This window comes from Tursiops truncatus, chromosome 1 (genome assembly GCF_011762595.2).
Source record: "Tursiops truncatus isolate mTurTru1 chromosome 1, mTurTru1.mat.Y, whole genome shotgun sequence".
Lineage (NCBI taxonomy): Eukaryota > Metazoa > Chordata > Mammalia > Artiodactyla > Delphinidae > Tursiops > Tursiops truncatus.
The window spans coordinates 130,415,161-130,432,371 of NC_047034.1; the positions used below are offsets into that span (position 1 = coordinate 130,415,161).

At 36.4% G+C, this 17,211-nt stretch overlaps 1 protein-coding gene across 10 annotated transcripts in view; it reads right to left on the minus strand.

The window, feature by feature from the left end:
- Nucleotides 1–17,211, minus strand: part of ATG4C (autophagy related 4C cysteine peptidase) — a 135,883-nt gene that overhangs the window by 75,447 nt on the left and 43,225 nt on the right. For all 10 annotated transcript variants that reach the window (XR_012324496.1, XR_012324498.1, XR_012324503.1 and 7 more), the window contains exons 4-7: nt 11,360–11,593; nt 8,898–9,228; nt 6,980–7,050; nt 907–1,043 (exon numbers count right to left, since the gene is read on the minus strand). Coding sequence is in view for 4 of the 10 variants with exons in the window: in XM_033865606.2 (XP_033721497.1) it covers nt 907–1,043; nt 6,980–7,050; nt 8,898–9,228; nt 11,360–11,593 (773 nt within the window). In the remaining 6 variants the exon portion in view is untranslated. The remainder of the gene's footprint in view (nt 1–906; nt 1,044–6,979; nt 7,051–8,897; nt 9,229–11,359; nt 11,594–17,211) is intronic.

A 17,211-nucleotide genomic window follows, 5' to 3' on the forward strand; every position in this document is an offset into this window, starting at 1 on the left:
TAGGAAAAGCCAATATACCAGCTAGAAGACTTCCATATATCACATATTGAAAATAACTGCTCTAAGTTTTTAGAATTGGTACAACCTAGAGTGAGGATACATGTTCTACCTATATACATAGGGACCACAATATGGGGTTAAGGCTTCATGTGGTGAACAAACCTAAACTTTATTTCAAGATTACTATATGCCATAACACTCCATTCAAAGAGGAATTCTATCTCTGGTCTTGATCTTATTAAAACTATGAAAATAATATAAATACTATACTCTCAACTAGAAACTAAGTATTTCAAAAGTTAAAGTTTTGTGACAAGATAACCTAATTAGACAGGTTCTTTTGGAGAAAAGAATTATGTGTTCTGAAATAGAACAGATTTTTAACTGGTTAATATGAAGAAAACAAAGTTGGAAGCTCCCCATACTATCTTCATCATTTCGTTCTATATAAATAAGTATTCTATCTACTGATGGACCTTATAGAAGCACAGGAAACAAACTAAGAGATAATGCAGCAGCAATAAAAAAAAAACTCATTTTGTTTCAATAACTACCTAGATATAGTTTAATGTGGGTTTTATGAATAAACAAAGGTACATACTTTTAAAAATCACAAATAAGGATGATGGGAACTGTAGACATATTTCAGACTATGATTATTGCTGCACTGTATCCCCCTGATTAGCTGCAAAGATTAAAAGCCTTTTTATTTTGTCATAGAACACCTTACTCTTCAAATCACATCTGATCTTGTAATACTGAAATTTAAGATCTCTAATGTCAAACTTTACAATCTACAACTATAAAATCATCACTACCCATTTCATAGAAAAAAGATTGCAAACCTTCTCTATTTTTCATATCAGCCAGCATTGCCTTCAAAAAATTTTAGCTCTTATTTCATACCTTTACAAAATCTAAATAGTCGGCATTGGTTCTTTCTCCACCAAGTCTAACAGGAACTAGAATAATAACAGCTTTGTCATCTGTATTATCAGAGGCCATGGAAGTGCACTGTTTATCAATTACATCAGAACTGTAAACTGAGAAAAACACAATTAATATGTATTAAATTTTATAAAAATGATTTTCAGAAACATTTGTACCCTAATTTCCCCCCCACAATGGCCAGTCATATGATCTGACATCACTAACAAGGTCTCAATGAGTTAAAAAATACCTACCTCATTTATGCATTCAATAGATATTTATCAAATAACTACTATATGGCACTGGGTCCTCAGCAGTGAGCAAAATGGAGAAAAACCCCTGCCCTCACAAGGCATACCATCTAACAGGAAAGTAGACAGTAAATAAGTAAAACATAATATATGTCAGATGATGATAGGTGCTTTCAAGAAAAACAAGGGAGAAAAAGATGGATAAGAAATGTAGAGAAGGGGTGCAATTTAAAATGAGGTGGTAGGGAAGTCAAGACTCAAAGAATGAAAGAAACCAAGAAATGCAGATACCTGGGGGGAAGAGATTCCACATAGAAAGATCAGCAAGTGCAAATGTCTTAAAGCAGAAGCATTGCCAGCTTGTTCCAGGAACAAGAGAGCAGTGCCTCTGCAGGGAAGTGAGCAAGGAGTACAATAGTAGAAAATGAGGTTAGGAGATGAAGTTACAGATGGGGAGAGAACGAAGACAGATTGTGGGAAATCTTAAAAGCCATTAATAAAGAATTCAGTCTTTACTTTGAGTGAGATGGGAAGCCGCTGAAGAGTTTTTTAGGAAAGGAATGTCCTGCTCTGATTTATACTTTACCAGTCTGGTTCCTGTGTTAACAGACTGCAGAGGGCAAGGGCTGAAGCATAGAGAAGTTAGAAAGCCACTGCAGGAACCCAGCAAGAGATGATGGTGGCTTGAACAAAGGCAGTATTGTCAAGATATGGAACGGTCATGGGATGATCATGTGCAGGTGGTGAAAACTGATCAGTTGAAAATGAAGAACTCCTTAATACATTAAATGTAAGATGTGAGAGGAAAAAAGGAGTCATAGATGATTTGAGTGGTTTTCATATAAGCAAACAGAGTAGGCGGGCTGCCATTTACAAAGACATAGAAGACTGTAGGAAGGGAAAATATAGAAAGGAGGAGTGGGAATTCAGTTTCAGACATGCCAAGTTTGAGATATCTATTAGACATGCAAGCAGGGAGGATAAGTAGGCAGGTAAGGACATAAAAGCCTGCATTTGGGGACAGGTCTGGGATGGAGCTATAAATTTGGGAACTGACAGGACCCAGACGGTACTGTAAAGCTATGAGACTGGGTAAATCCAAATCTGTATACACAGAAAAAAAAGTTGAGATCTAAAGACGTAGTACAACACACCAAGTACTTTAGAGATAGGGGGATAAGGAAGAATCCATACAGGAGACCGTGAAGGAGCAGACACATGGTAAAAGGAAAACCTGAAGAGCAGCGTTCTGGAAACTAAGTAAACAAAACATTACAAGGAGTGGGGGAGAAGTCAACAGTGTCAAATGCTGCTGACAGATTGTGAGGAAAAGACTGAGAAGTGACAACTGGATTTAGTGAGATTAAATTATTGACAAGAGTAGTTTTGGTAGAGTGATGGGTATGAGAGCCTAAGTGGATAGTTCAAGAGAAAATGGGTGGAGTTGGTAGAAGCAAATACAGACAAAACTTTATTTTGTTTTGTTCAACAAAAAACATAGTTTTATTCAAAACTTACTTTACACCCATACTCCCTGTCAGCAAACTCTTTTACTCTTCCACAGTTAGCTGATTAGCAAATTCTGCCACTGCTGTCTCAGTTCTTCCCTAAATTCCAAATTGAGATTATGAGCTGTCATAGTCTCCTGTTCACCTGCTTCCCTATCCCCCATAGTCAGTCTAAACCGAAGCCACAAAAATGGAAAAACAGTTCTTTCCATGTTTCAATTCTGTCATCTTATTTTTGCTAAACTACTCAGTAAAGCCTTCTAATTATAAACCTTTAAATTCTCTCACTTTTCTGAGGCAGTGCACACATGACCATCCCTATCTTCCACTTTCCACTAGCAATAGTATTTCCACTAGCATATACAACAAGTTCTTCCTTATCAAATGCTTCTTATCCTTCAGTCTAATTCAACACACAGTGATTGACGGCCAACTATTTATTGAAGTTTTCTATGCCAGAGAAATATAAAAGCAAATAAGATCCTTACTTCACAGTGTCTGGCTCAATTGTTTTGGTATTTTTCCTCCACTTTCAACATATGTAAGGGCTATGAAATAATCCAATTCCATAACACAGGCTCACTACAGCAGTGATTGCCAACCAAATGGTTCTGGTACCTTTCCCCTACCCCTGCTACCTTAATAATCATTGATCTACCAAGGAGATACAGATAAGCACAAGGTGATATTAAAAGTGAATTAAAAGCACAATATTTAATAGAGGTATTTCCAAAATGTTACAGAACACAGAATAATAAACTAATTCTACCTGATGGAAGTTGGTAAAGGCTTCACCAAAGGTGTACCTTCGAGCGTGTTCATAAAGAATGAGTAAGAGTTAACAAAAGGCATTTTAACAATAAGGGGCATTCTAAGCAGAGGCAATAATATCAGCAAAGACATGGAAAAAAGATAATGATAGTATGCCCAAGGAATGGCTTGCAGGTTGATGGTTCTTTGGTGTATCAGCATGGAAGACAGTGTTGAGAGGTGATGCTGGAAATGTAGGTCAAGACAAATGGTGAAGAACTTCATGTGCTTTACATGCTACAATAACTTGAGACTAGAGTTAACAGACGGTCATTGGTTTTAAATTAAGGGACACGATCAATTTCTTTTGATCAGATGAATGAGAAAAAGAAAAGAAAGGGAAATCAAGTTAAAGTCCAAGTTCGAGATAAGGGTCTGATCTAAATCAATGAGAGTGAAGAAGAGAGAACAGATTTCAGATGCATCTTTTTAAGTATAATTTGTTAAGCTTTGATTGACTAACTAGATATAAGCAACGAAAAAAGAGTCAAGAATAAGTACACACGCATGTGGACATGATACTATTAGTGAAGAGAATATAGAAAGCAAGAAAGGAGTGGTGTAGAGGGGAATGACAGGTTTAATCTTAAACACGCTGAATTTGAAGTGTTTGTAGAACATCCAGATGGAAATATTTGAAGGACAGCAGAAAATACGAGTTACCTCATATTAACACAAGTAGCACTAGAAATGCAGTTTTAGAAGTCCTAATATATAGAGCACAGTCTTAACTACTTAAAGGCATGGAAAAATATGCAATCACAAAGGAAGAGAATACAGAATGAGAGGAAGAGAAAATGAATAGAAAGTGAAGCTTTTAAAAACACTAATGAAGATGGTGTTTGTTTTTAAAAACACTAATGAAGATGTGTGGAGGGGAATTATTAATAGACTCTGGCTTCACCTAGTTCCTAACCTCACAATCTATCAAAATGCACTACAGTAATATAAACTCTCCCTTTAGAATTTTAAACGTCAGTGTTCAAAATTTTAAGATCTACTTCAAATTACACAAACCACTTAGATATTGAGTAGCTTTGTGTTCTTTAATTAACTAACAATACGTAACGCATAAGACCAAGGCTGATTGATATCAATAAAAGCACAAAAGGCAAATTCATAAATTATTTAATGATTACTTGTTTAAGCACATCCTCTGGCTTAATTAGAACTCTTAACACAGTACATTTTACTTGTAAGATTTCCTACCTGATAAACAAATACAGTACCTGCAAAATTCACACACTCATCTGAAAACTTAAAACTTTCATGTTCATATGGCTATAATCATGGCTTATCAGTCTTTCTTAAAAATCCAATTAACCTTAACAAAAGGCCGAACAAAATGCACGTGTATTTGGTAACGATTATATCCACACTATAAACACTAGTCAGTCACCAGGGTAATCTCAAGCATTTTGTAAATACCCTTATATTAAACATAACTGAAGTATATTTAACTTTCCCCAAACATTAACATATTTTATCCTCTTAACAGTATTTCAGTAAAAAATAAACAACATGAGGTGGTTTACTTTGAAGGCACTTTTATTTTATTAGGAAATTAAGGTCACTATTTTATCCCCAATAGAGTTTCAAAATTACTATAGATACTGGTCATTAAACAGAATACCCATAACAATAAAACAAAGCAACATTCTGGACAATAGCTGCATCATGATCAGATGATTTACTGAAGGACTAGTGAGAAACAAATCAAACAGAGAATTTTCCTTCCTTGAAACACATCCCCAATGAGATGAGACATGGCAGACATGCACCCCAAGTATATACCTATGTTAAATTTTCCCACCTATCTTTTTTAAGTAGTCATTTTAAATATTGAAAATTACCTTAAGAACTTATTTTAATATTGCAACTAATAATTCATAGTATATATTCAATCAAGAAATATTTAATCAGTGCCTATACAGGGTGCAATGTAGGAACAAAAATGTGTAAAACATGGTCTCTACTTTCATCATTTACAGTATAATTGGGATAAGCTATAAGCTAAATACTTATGAAAAATCTAATTATAAATGGTATTGGGAAAACTGGACAGCCGCATGCAAAAGAATAAAATTGGACCACTATCTTATACCATACACAATAATTAAATCAAAATCGATCATCAAAGATTTGAACACAAGACCTGAACTGAAACCACAAACTCCTAGAAGAAAACAGGCAGAAAGCTCCTTGACATTGGTCTTGGTGATAATTTTTTCAATTTGACACCACAAGGCAACATAAGCAAAAATAAACAAATGAGAATACATCAAACTAAAAAGCTTCTGTACAGCAAAGGAAACCATCAACAAAATAGAAAGGTAACTTACCAAATAGAAGAAAATATTTGCAATCATATATCTGATAAGGGGTTAATATCCAAACTATACAAAGATCTCACATAATTCAACATCAAAAAAACAAATAATCCAATTAAAAAAATGGGCAGAAGATCTGAAGAGACATTTTTCCAAAGAAGCCATACAAATGGCCAACAGGTACATGAAAAGGTGCTCAACATCACTAATCATCAGAGAAATGCAAATCAAACCACGAGCTATCATCTCACACCTGTTAGAATGGTTACTATCAAAAAGACAAGAAACAACAAATGTTGTTGAAGATATGGAGCAAAGGGAACCCTTGTGCACTGTTGTTGAGAATGTAAGTTGGTGCAACCACTAAGGAAAACAGTACAGTGGTTCCTCAAAAAATTAAAAATAGAACTACAATGTGATCCAGCAATTCAACTTCTGGGTATCTATCTGAAGAAAATGAAACCACTATCTCAAAAAGATAAATGCACCCCTTTAATCACTGCAGCATTATTTATAATAGCCAAAATATGGAAACAACCTAAGTGCCCATCAATGGATAATGGATAAAGAAAATGTGGTACGTATATACAGTGGAATATTATTTAACCATAAAAAAGAATGAAATCTTGCCATCTGTGACAACATGGATAGACACTGAGGGCGTTATGCTAAGTGAAATAAGTCAGACAGAGAAAGACACATACTGTATGATCTCACTTATATGTGGACTCTAAAAAGCAGAACAAAATGAATAAACAAAACACCAACCTCACAGATACACAGAACAGACTGATGACTGGCAGAAGTGGGATGGGGGGACACAATGGGTGAAGGGCGTGAAAACTGCCAGCTATAAGATAAATAAGTCATAAGGATATAACGTACAGCATGGGGATGGGCACTATAGTTAATAATACTGTATTGTATATCTGAAAGTTCTCATCACAAGAAAAAAAATTTTCTAACTATGTATGGTGACGGATGCTAACTAGACTAATTATGGTGATCATTCACAATATATACAAATATTGAATCATTATGTTATACATCTGAAACTAATATAATGTTATATATCAATTATACCTAAATTTTTAAAAAGGTCTGACCAAATAAATGGATAAAAAGTAGAATTATATAATACATTCCTCACCTGTACAGTCTTGCGCAACATAAATAGTTATTCCTTGTAAATCTGGGTGTCTTGCTTCTTCAACTGCTTTTCTAAGAAAATAACAAGCATTATCCTTTAAAATCCTAACTAACATTTCCAGTTAATAACAAACGATTTAATTTAAGGGAAAAGAAAGCCATCATTTTCTTGACTTTCCTATTTACCCTATAGTGTCTGCTTTCAAAACTATCATCTGAATGATATCAAAAATCAAGTCAATTTTTTCAAAGTAGAATATTACACTAAATTACTCAAAAAACATTAAAACATAAGTTTAAAAAACATATTTTAAAATTCTTGGGTATAAAGGTGTGAACCCCACCCTGCCCCCCAAAAAAGAATTTCTCTCAAACTCACCTGGCTATATTAAATGTTTTCTACCCAGTGGTATTACAATATGCTTCAAGGTTTACTTCATATTAACTTACATTACTGACTAGCAAAGTATGATTGTCCTCTGGTACAGTTATGAAAGATTTTTTCTTTTCTTTAAACAATAGCATGACTTTTTTCCTTCATTCAAAAACCTACATGACCTGAACAAATGAATTTCCCACTTTCAAGTCTTAGAATTCCATAAGTAAAACTGCAAATTGAAAAATATTTCCAAGTGGGTATAATATTCTCAATGGTGCACATGAAGTGAAAAAAAATCACAACAATATATGTAAAAGGAAATTACACAAATTATGGAAAAATACTTTTATTTAACTGTATCTTTATAATTTTTTAACTTAACATGCCTTATTATGCATGTTTGTATGTGCTAATATAAAAGAGGGATGGGGACACTATGGCCCATAGTCCAAGCATGACCTGTGGCCTGTTTTTGTACAGCCTGCAAGCTAAGAATGGTTTTTACAGTTTTCAACGACTGTAAAACAAAAAAAGAAAAAAAGAGCAAAATGAGCAATAGAGCCCTTATATAGCCTGCAAAGCCTAAACTATTTACCATTAGGCCTTTTACAGAAAAAGTGTTCTGATCCCTGGGATACAGAACATAACATCTTGAAGAGTAGAAACCATGCTTTTATGATTATGTTTTTATGTATGTCATACCAAGCTGGACTTGACATTATTAACAATCCATTTAATAATATTAGGCAACTACTTTTTCAACTATAAGCATCTGACCTATAAAATATAAAAGCCTGTTAATAAGCAAAAAAAACATTTGTACTAATTTGGATTTTGTATATTATTCTAAATAGACTAAATTTACTATAACATGCTGTACTTGGATGACAATATTAATGATTCAGTTAATAATAATAGTGGGACACAATAAATATGACAACTTTTTAAAAAACTTAAGTAGCATCCAAATAATTGGCACATAAAAAGCTGAGGTATAGTGAAATCTGACTTTCGACTTTTTTCTAACTACTCTGAATGTCACAGACACTTTATTTTACTATGATATAATTATAATATTAATAGTCCCATACATTTACAATTCACAAGAATTTGATGTGTGAAAAGAAATGCTGAAAACATCAATTTTAGCTCTTGACATTTCATTACACTATCAGTACATTACAGCCCCAGATTACACTATTAAAAAAAAAAACTATAATGTTATTATGCATGTTCCAAGGTTGAAAGAGTTGTTAGTTTTTAGAACATTTCAATAAGGTAGTGTAATGAAAACCTGGTTAGAAAGAGACCTTGGATATCTATACCTATGAGCAAAAGAAGAAAAATTTGTCAGTAGATAAATGTAACTAGAGACACAATATGTCTTGTTTTTTCCCTAACAGTAAATGAAAGCTACTTTATGAATATTCTCATACAGTTAGACTTTAAAAGTTCCAATAATATATATACACTGCAAAAATCACTATCTCTGAGCCTGAGGACCTCTGTCACAAGATGAAAGATTTTAAAACAATTTTACCTTAAAATGTGAGCAACCACAGCTGGTCCATACCAATCTCCAGCTTTTTTCCCAGACTTCTTTCCATATTCTATTAGTTGATGTAAACCAAAGAGAGCCAAGGGGGAATCACCAAACCAAGAGATGATTTTCCTGTGATAAATTTCATTTTGCATTTCACGATCATCAGAATATCTCCCGATTGTTTCCTTCAGAGAAATTGTTGGGGTTTTGAGTTCTCTTTCCGCTGAAAGCGATGCTTCGAATGATGCAGTAAATTTTTTTACAGTGTTGGAAGTCCATGATTCAGAGTCTGAATTTTCAATGTTCAAAGCATCAGGCCAGGTCCAAGCTATAGCAGTTCCAAAGCAAGGTGTTCAGATCTTTTAAATAGTTAGACGTTAACAATTCTACTAAAATAAGCATGTAGCATTTAAAGTCCTATGGGTTACTAAACTAAAATAGCAAAGTCAGAAATAGGCAAATTTATAGTGATAGAAAGTAGATTAATGGTTGCTATTGGGAATGACTGCTAATGGGTATGAGGTTTCTTTGGGGGAAGATGAAAATCCTAAAATTAGATTATGGGGATAATTGTAGAACTCTGTAAATAAACTAAAAACCACTGAATTGTTGTTCACTTTAAATGAGTGAAATTATGGTATGTTGATTATATCTAAATAAAGTTGTGTAAAAAAAATAATAAACGTACAAGCAGAGGAAACATGCCAATATACCAATGATGTTTACTTTTGAGTTGAAATATTATTCTCCGGACTTTTCTGTAGTTTCTAAAATTTTTTGAATGGGGATATATTACATATAATCAGGAAAAAATTACCGTAATGAAAGAGAAAAAATAGTAAACTTAGGTACAAATGGACAATTCTGGAATATGTTTTTCTTTCTTTTCTTTTTTTTTTTTTTTGCGGTACGTGGGCCTCTCACTGTTGTGGCCTCTCCCGTTGCAGAGCACAGGCTCCGGACGCGAAGGCTCAGCGGCCACGGCTCACGGGCCTAGCTGCTCCGCGGCATGTGGGATCTTCCCGGACCGGGGCACGAACCCATGTCCCCTGCATCGGCAGGCAGACTCTCAACCACTGTGCCACCAGGGAAGCCCCCTTCTTTTCTTTTTTTTGACAGTGTTAAGGTGGAATAAAGACTTTTGTATTCCATTACCAGTACTGCTCACCAGACATCCAGTCTTGACTACCCAAAGGCACAATAAACATATTCAACTAACAATCATAGTATTTATGAGAGTTTAACTTCAGAAAGTGGATTTTGTTTTGGTTATACGTTAAAATAGAAGTTTGACCTGGAAGTTTAATATTTCTTTACAAGGTGCTTTTTTTCTCATACAGTCTTTCAAAATAACTTTATTATTTAGGGAGTAACATCAATTCTCTAGTAAATGAAGTTAATAAATGAAGTCATTAGAGATCAAAGATCCCCCCCACAAATCAATTATATCACTACCTCACTGTTTTCAATAACACAACAGTCCCCAAACATTCATATAATTTCAAGCTAACAAAATGAGTCACAGATTCAGAGACCTAGTCAGAAGTGTGAAAAGTATTCCAATTCTTATCCATGATTGCATGAGACTATAAATAAATCATCCCAGAAAAAGCTGAAAAATTCCTTTTCCTTGCAATATCCACACTGCTCTTGAATAAACATTCTCTCCAAATGATCTCATCAATAATCCCTACAGAAAGGTTATTAAATATTTGCCATGCATTGCAGAAAATTGTCTGACACTTAAAAAAATATAACGACAGTAATAACCAGATATGATAGCCTAAAATGGTAAACTAAAATCCTCCTACAAATGTACACATTATATAAAAATGAACTAACAGAACTGGTAAGAAAGGTGGCACATTGGAAAACATAGATATATGTAAGTTAGTATCAATGACATTTCTGAGAGTCTAAAAGTCTAAGCATGATGACCTTATTAAGAAAATGCCCTAATCAATTTAACTGATTATAATCACACTTATAAAGATAAAAATAATTTTAAAGCATAAAACTGTAAAATTTCTTAAGATTTAAATAATGTAAAAACATTAACTGCTCAATAATTTTCTGCTCAAAGTCACTGCTGTTGACCTGCCCAGAATTTACTGAACTGGAGATAATCTAGAGTTCAATCAAAAAGAACTAAATGATAACAGCAACAAAAAATCCAAAGACTACTAAAATTTGAACTTAATTAATTCATAGTGGCAGTCATGAATAATACTTATGTTTAACCTGTATGTTTGAAACATAATACTACTTATGTTTAACCTGTATGTTTGAAATGGCCCAGTCCAACAAAGATGTTACATGGTAGATTAGTTACAACTTTAGAAGACATAGGGGACTCAGGAAATTAACACCAGGGAATTTTATTCAGTTTGCAAGCTAGAGTTCAAATTTAAAAAACAGTAACAATAACAAACCCCCCTAAAACCAGAGATTTGATTTACCTCTACCAAGGAAGTGTAGTACGAGTCCTTGAGCCAACAGCATCTGGCCAGTTCTTAGTGTACAGCCCCAACCACAGTCCGTTGTCAAAGCTGAGCCTTCTATTGGAGGAAACTCTTCCCTGTAGGTAAGCCATATTCTTGAAATGAAGTCTTTACGAAATTCTTCTACACTTCCCGCAATCACATGATCTTCTATTGTACATCCTGAGCTTACAGGTAACAGTTCATTTTCATCTACAAAATAAAAATATAAACTATACTCTAAATAAATGCAAAGAAATGTCAATAATGGTACTATATTCCCATTACTCTCGATATGGAGCACAGCACAATCTTTCTAATTCTTTTTTTTCAATTAAAATGAAGATAAGTCTCATATTCTGCCTATTCAGGCTGTTATGAAAATCAAATGAGAATGAATGCTGAAATGTTCTGTATACTCTGGTGCTAACTAATATAAGGTATTATCAGTACTACTGTTGTTAATAATAATACCCTATGTTCCGAATATAATCAACTCTCTTATGAGGACGTAATATAAAAATATATTTTCTTATTGCCTCATTTGGCTCAGGATATAGATATTAGTGCTCTCTAAAATGAGATTTGCAAATAAAATATCGTGATTTGTCAATATGTAAAAATGTATGTAATCACATAACTAGTTCTTAAAATCAAATAAAATGTGCACATTGTATTTATTGTCATGAATATTTATACTCAAATTATAAAATCAAAACTAACAAGCTAAACAGTAAGAATATAAAATTCTTAAATATATTCGTATCCTTTCATGTTGAAGTATATACTTTTTTAAATTGTTGTGGCCCACATATGTCATTTTTAAAGACTTTTCCAAATTGATTATCTCCTATGCAATTTCTATGTGAAAACTATGGTCACTATTTGCCCAATAATTTACAAAAGACTAGTGCTCAAAAGGAACTAACATTTCTTGATTCTTCCAGACAGAAAGTCTTAGTCATCTTTTCAACCTCAGCATGAAGCACAGTGCCTAGCACAAATAGATCCTAATAAATGTAGGCTGGTTTGGGTGGGTGGATGCATAGGGAGATAAATCTGCCCATAACTCTCAATTCCAAGGAGTTTAATTTCTAATGCCCTTCTAAAGGATGTTAAAGCAGTTTTATCATGCTTTTATTCCTCATCTTTCCTGCACCTATCCCTTTTCAAGCTCATTCTGAAAAAAATTACAATCACCCAAACTTCGTAATATTCAGCTTAATGGAGCTAAGTTGTAGCATATAGTGTCAGTGGTAATTAAAAGAATACATGCCAGGGAGACGTTCAAGATGGCGGAGGAGTAAGATGTGGAGATCACCTTCCTCCCCACAAACACATCAAAAATACATCTACATGTGGAACAACTCCTACAGAACACCTATTGAACGCTGGCAGAAGACCTCAGACTTCCCAAAAGGCAAGAAAATCCCCACGTACCTGGGAAGGGCAAAAGAAAAAAGAAAACACAGAGACAAAAGAATAGGGACAGGACCTGCCCCTCTGGGAGGGAGCTGTGAAGGAGGAAAGGTTTCCCCACACTAGGAAGCCCCTTCACTGGTGGAGACGGTGGTGGGGGGGGGGTGACGTTGGGGGAAGCTTCAGAGCCACGGAGGAGAGCGCAGCAACAGGGGTGCAGAGGTCAAAGTGGAGAGATTCCCTCACAGAGGATCACTGCCGACCAGCAGTCACCAGCCCGAGAGGTTTGTCTGCTCAACCACCGGGGCAGGTGGAGGCTGGGAGCTGAGGCTCGGGCTTCGGTTGGATCCCAGGGAGAGGACTGGGGTTGGCTGCGAGAAGACAGCCTGAAGGGGGCCAGTGCACCACAGCTAGCTGGGAGGGAGTCCGGGAAAAAGTCTGGACCTGCTGAAGAGACAAGAGACCATTGTTTCGGGGTGCATGAGGAGAGACGACTCCTTTCCTCTGTGCCCACAGAAGGCAAAGTACCACCTAAGTGAGCTCCAGAGATGGGAGCAAGCTGCGGCTATCAGCTTGGACCCCAGAGATGGGCACGGAATGCTAACGCTGTCGCCGCTGCCACCAAAAATCCTGTGTGCAAGCACAGGTCACTACCCACGCCCCCCCCACCGGGAGCCTGTGCAGCCAGCCACTGCCAGGGTCCCAAGATCCAAGGACAACTTCCCAGGGAGAACACACGGTGTGCCTCAGGCTGTTGCAATGTCATGCCAGCCTGTGCCGCCGCAGGCTCGCCCCGCATTCCAATTATGACTATTGTACCCTCTTTCTCCCTGGCCTGAGTGAGCAAGAGACCCCTTATCAGTCACTGCTTTAACCCCCTCTTGTCTGGGCAGGGAACAGATGCTTGAGGGTGACATACACACAGAGGTGGGGACAAAACCACAGCTGAACCCCAGAAGCTGTGCGAACAAAGAAGAGAAAGGGAAATTTCTCTGTGCAGCCTCAGGAGCAGCAGATTAAATCCCCACAATCAAGCAGAAGAACCCTGCATCTGTGAAATACCTGAGTAGATAACGAATGTTCTCAAAATTGAGGCAGTGGACTTTGGGAGCAACTGTAGACTTGGTGTTTGCTTTCTGCGTCTGATTTGTTTCTGGTTTTTACGTTTCTCTCAGTTTAGTTTTTAGTGCTTGTTATCATTGGTTAATTCGTTTATTGGTTTAGTTGCTCTCTTCTTTTTTAAATTTCTTATTTATTGATTTTTCCCCCCTTGTTTCCCTTTTTGTGAGTGTGTGTGCATATGTTTCATTGTGTGGTTTTGTCTGTTTAGGTTTGCTTTTACCATTTGTCCTAGGGTTCTGACTGTTCTTTGTTAATTATTATTTTTTTTTCTTTTTCTTTTTTTTTTTTAACAGCTGTGTTGGGTCTTCGTTTCTATGCAAGGGCTTTCTATAGTTGCGGCAAGTGGGGGCCACTCTTCATCGTGGTGCGCGGGCCTCTCACTATCGCAGCCTCTCTTGTTGCAGAGCACAGGCTCCAGACGCGCAGGTTCGGTAATTGTGGCTCATGGGCCCAGCTGCTCGGCGGCATGTGGGATCCTCCCAGACCAGGGCTCGAACCCTTGTCCCCTGCATCAGCAGGCAGACTTCCAACCACTGAGCCACCAAGGAAGCCCCTATTATTTCTTTTTATGAGTGTGTGTGTGTGTGTGTGTGTGTGTGCGCGCGTTACTTTGTGTGATTTTGTCTAGTTTTGCTTTTACCATTTGGTTTGGGATTCTATCTGGTTTCTTCCCCCCCCCTTTTTTTTCTTCCTTTTCTTCCAAGCCATGGGGCTGGCAGGGTCTTGGTGCTCCAGCCGGATGTCAGGCCTGAGCCTCCAAGGTGGGAGAGCCAAGTCCACAACACTGGACCACCAGAGACCTCCCAGCCCCACGTAATATCAACTGGTGAGAGCTCTCCGTCTCAACGCTAAGACCCAGATCTACCCAATGGCCAGCAAACTCCAGTGCTGGACACCCCATGCCAAACAACTAGTAAGACAAAAAAACAACCAAACGCATAAGCATAAGGGCTGCCTAAACTCATACTAAGTTCACAGACATGCCAAAACACACCACCAGACACAGCCCTGCCCACCAGAAGATCCAGGCCCACCTACCAGAACCCAGGCACCAGTCCCCTCCACCAGGAAGCTTACACAACACACTGAACCAACCTCACCCATTGGGGGCAGACACCAAAAACAAAAGGAACAAAGAACCCAAAGAGTGTGAAGAGGAGACCCCAAACACAGTAAGTTAAACAAAATGAGAAGACAGAAATATGCAGCAGATGAAGGAGCAAGGTAAAAACCCACCAGACCAAACAAATGAAGAGGAAACAGGCAGTCTAACTGAAAAAGAATTCAGAATAATGATAGTAAAGATGAGCCAAAATCTTGGATATAGAATGGAGAAAATATAAGAAACGTTTAACAAGGACCTAGAAGACCTAAAGAGCAAACAAACAGTGATGAACAACACAGTAAATGAAATTATAAATTCTCTAGAAGGAATCAATAGCAGAATACCTGAGGCAGAAGAACAGATAAGTGACCTGGAAGATAAAATAATGGAAATAACTGCCACAGAGCAGAATAAAGAAAAACAAATGAAAAGAATTGAGGACAGTCTCAGAGACTCTTGGGACAACATTAAATACACCAACACTTGAATTATAGGGCTCTCAGAAGAAGAAGACAAAAAGAAAGGGTCTGAGAAAATATTTGAAGAGATTATAGTTGAAAACTTCCCTAGCATGGGAATGGAAATAGGCAACCAAGTCCAGGAAGCACGGAGAGTCCCATACAGGATAAATACAAGGAAAAACACAGCAAGACATATATTAATCAAACTATCAAAAACTAAATACAAAGAAAAACTATTAAAAGCAGCAAGGAAAAAGCAACAAATAGCATACAAGGGAATCCACATATGGTTAACAGCTGATATTTCACCAGAAACTCTGCAAGCAGAAGGGAGTGGCAGGACATATTTAAAGTGATGAAAGGGAAAAACCTACAACCAAGATTACTCTACCCCGCAAAGATCTCATTCAGATTCGATGGACAATTACAACCTTTACAGACAAGCAAAAGCTAAGAGAATTCAGCACCACCAAACCACTTGACAACAAACGGTAAAGGAACTTCTCTGGGCAGGAAACACAAGAGAAGGAAAAGACTTACAAAAACAAACTGAAAACAATTAAGAAAATGGTAACAGGAATATACATATCGATAAACGTAAATGTAAATGTACCTTAAATGTAAATGGACTAAATGTTCCAACCAAAAGACACAGACTGACTGAACAGATACAAAAACAAGACCAATATATATGCTGTCTACAAGAGACCCACTTCAGACCCAGGGACACATGCAGACTGAAAGTAAGGAGACATAAAAAGATATTCTATGCAAATGGAAATCAAAAGAAAGCTGGAGTAGCAATTCTCATATCAGACAAAATAGACTTTAAAATAAAGACTATTACAAGAGACAAAGAAGGACACTACATAATGATCAAGGGATCAGTCCAAGAAGAAGATATAACAATTGTAAATATTTATGCACCCAACATAGGAGCACCTCAGTACATAAGGCAACTGTTAAGAGCCATAAAAGAGGAAATTGACAGTAACACAATCACAGTAGGGGACTTTAACACCCCACTTTCACCAATGGACAGATCATCCAAAATGAAAATAAATAAGGGAACACAGCTTTAAATGATACATTAAACAGGATGGACTTAATTGATATTTATAGAACATTCCATCCAAAAACAACAGAATACACTTTCTTCTCAAGTGCTCATGGAACATTCTCCAGGATAGATCATATCTTGAGTCACAAATCAAGCCTTGGTAAATTTAAGAAAATTGAAATCATATCAAGTATCTTTTCCGACCACAACACTGAGACTAGATATCAATTACAGGAAAAAAATCTGTAAAATATACAAACACATGGAGGCTAAACAATACACTACTTAATAACCAAGAGATCACTGAAGAAATCAAAGAGAAAATCAAAAAATACCTAGAAACAAATGACAATGAAAACACGACGACCCAAAACCTATGGGATACAGCAAAAGCAGTTCTAAGAGCGAAGTTTATAGCAATACAATTCTACCTTAAGAAACAAGAAACATCTCAAATAAACAACCTAACCTTACACCTAAAGCAATTAGAGAAAGAAGAACCAAAAAACCCCAAAGTTAGCAGAAGGAAAGGAATCATAAAGATCAGATCAGAAATAAGTGAAAACAAATGAAGGAAAAAATAGCAAAGATCAATGAAACTAAAACCTGGTTCTTTGAGAAGATAAACAAAATTGATAAACCATTAGCCAGACTCATCAAGAAA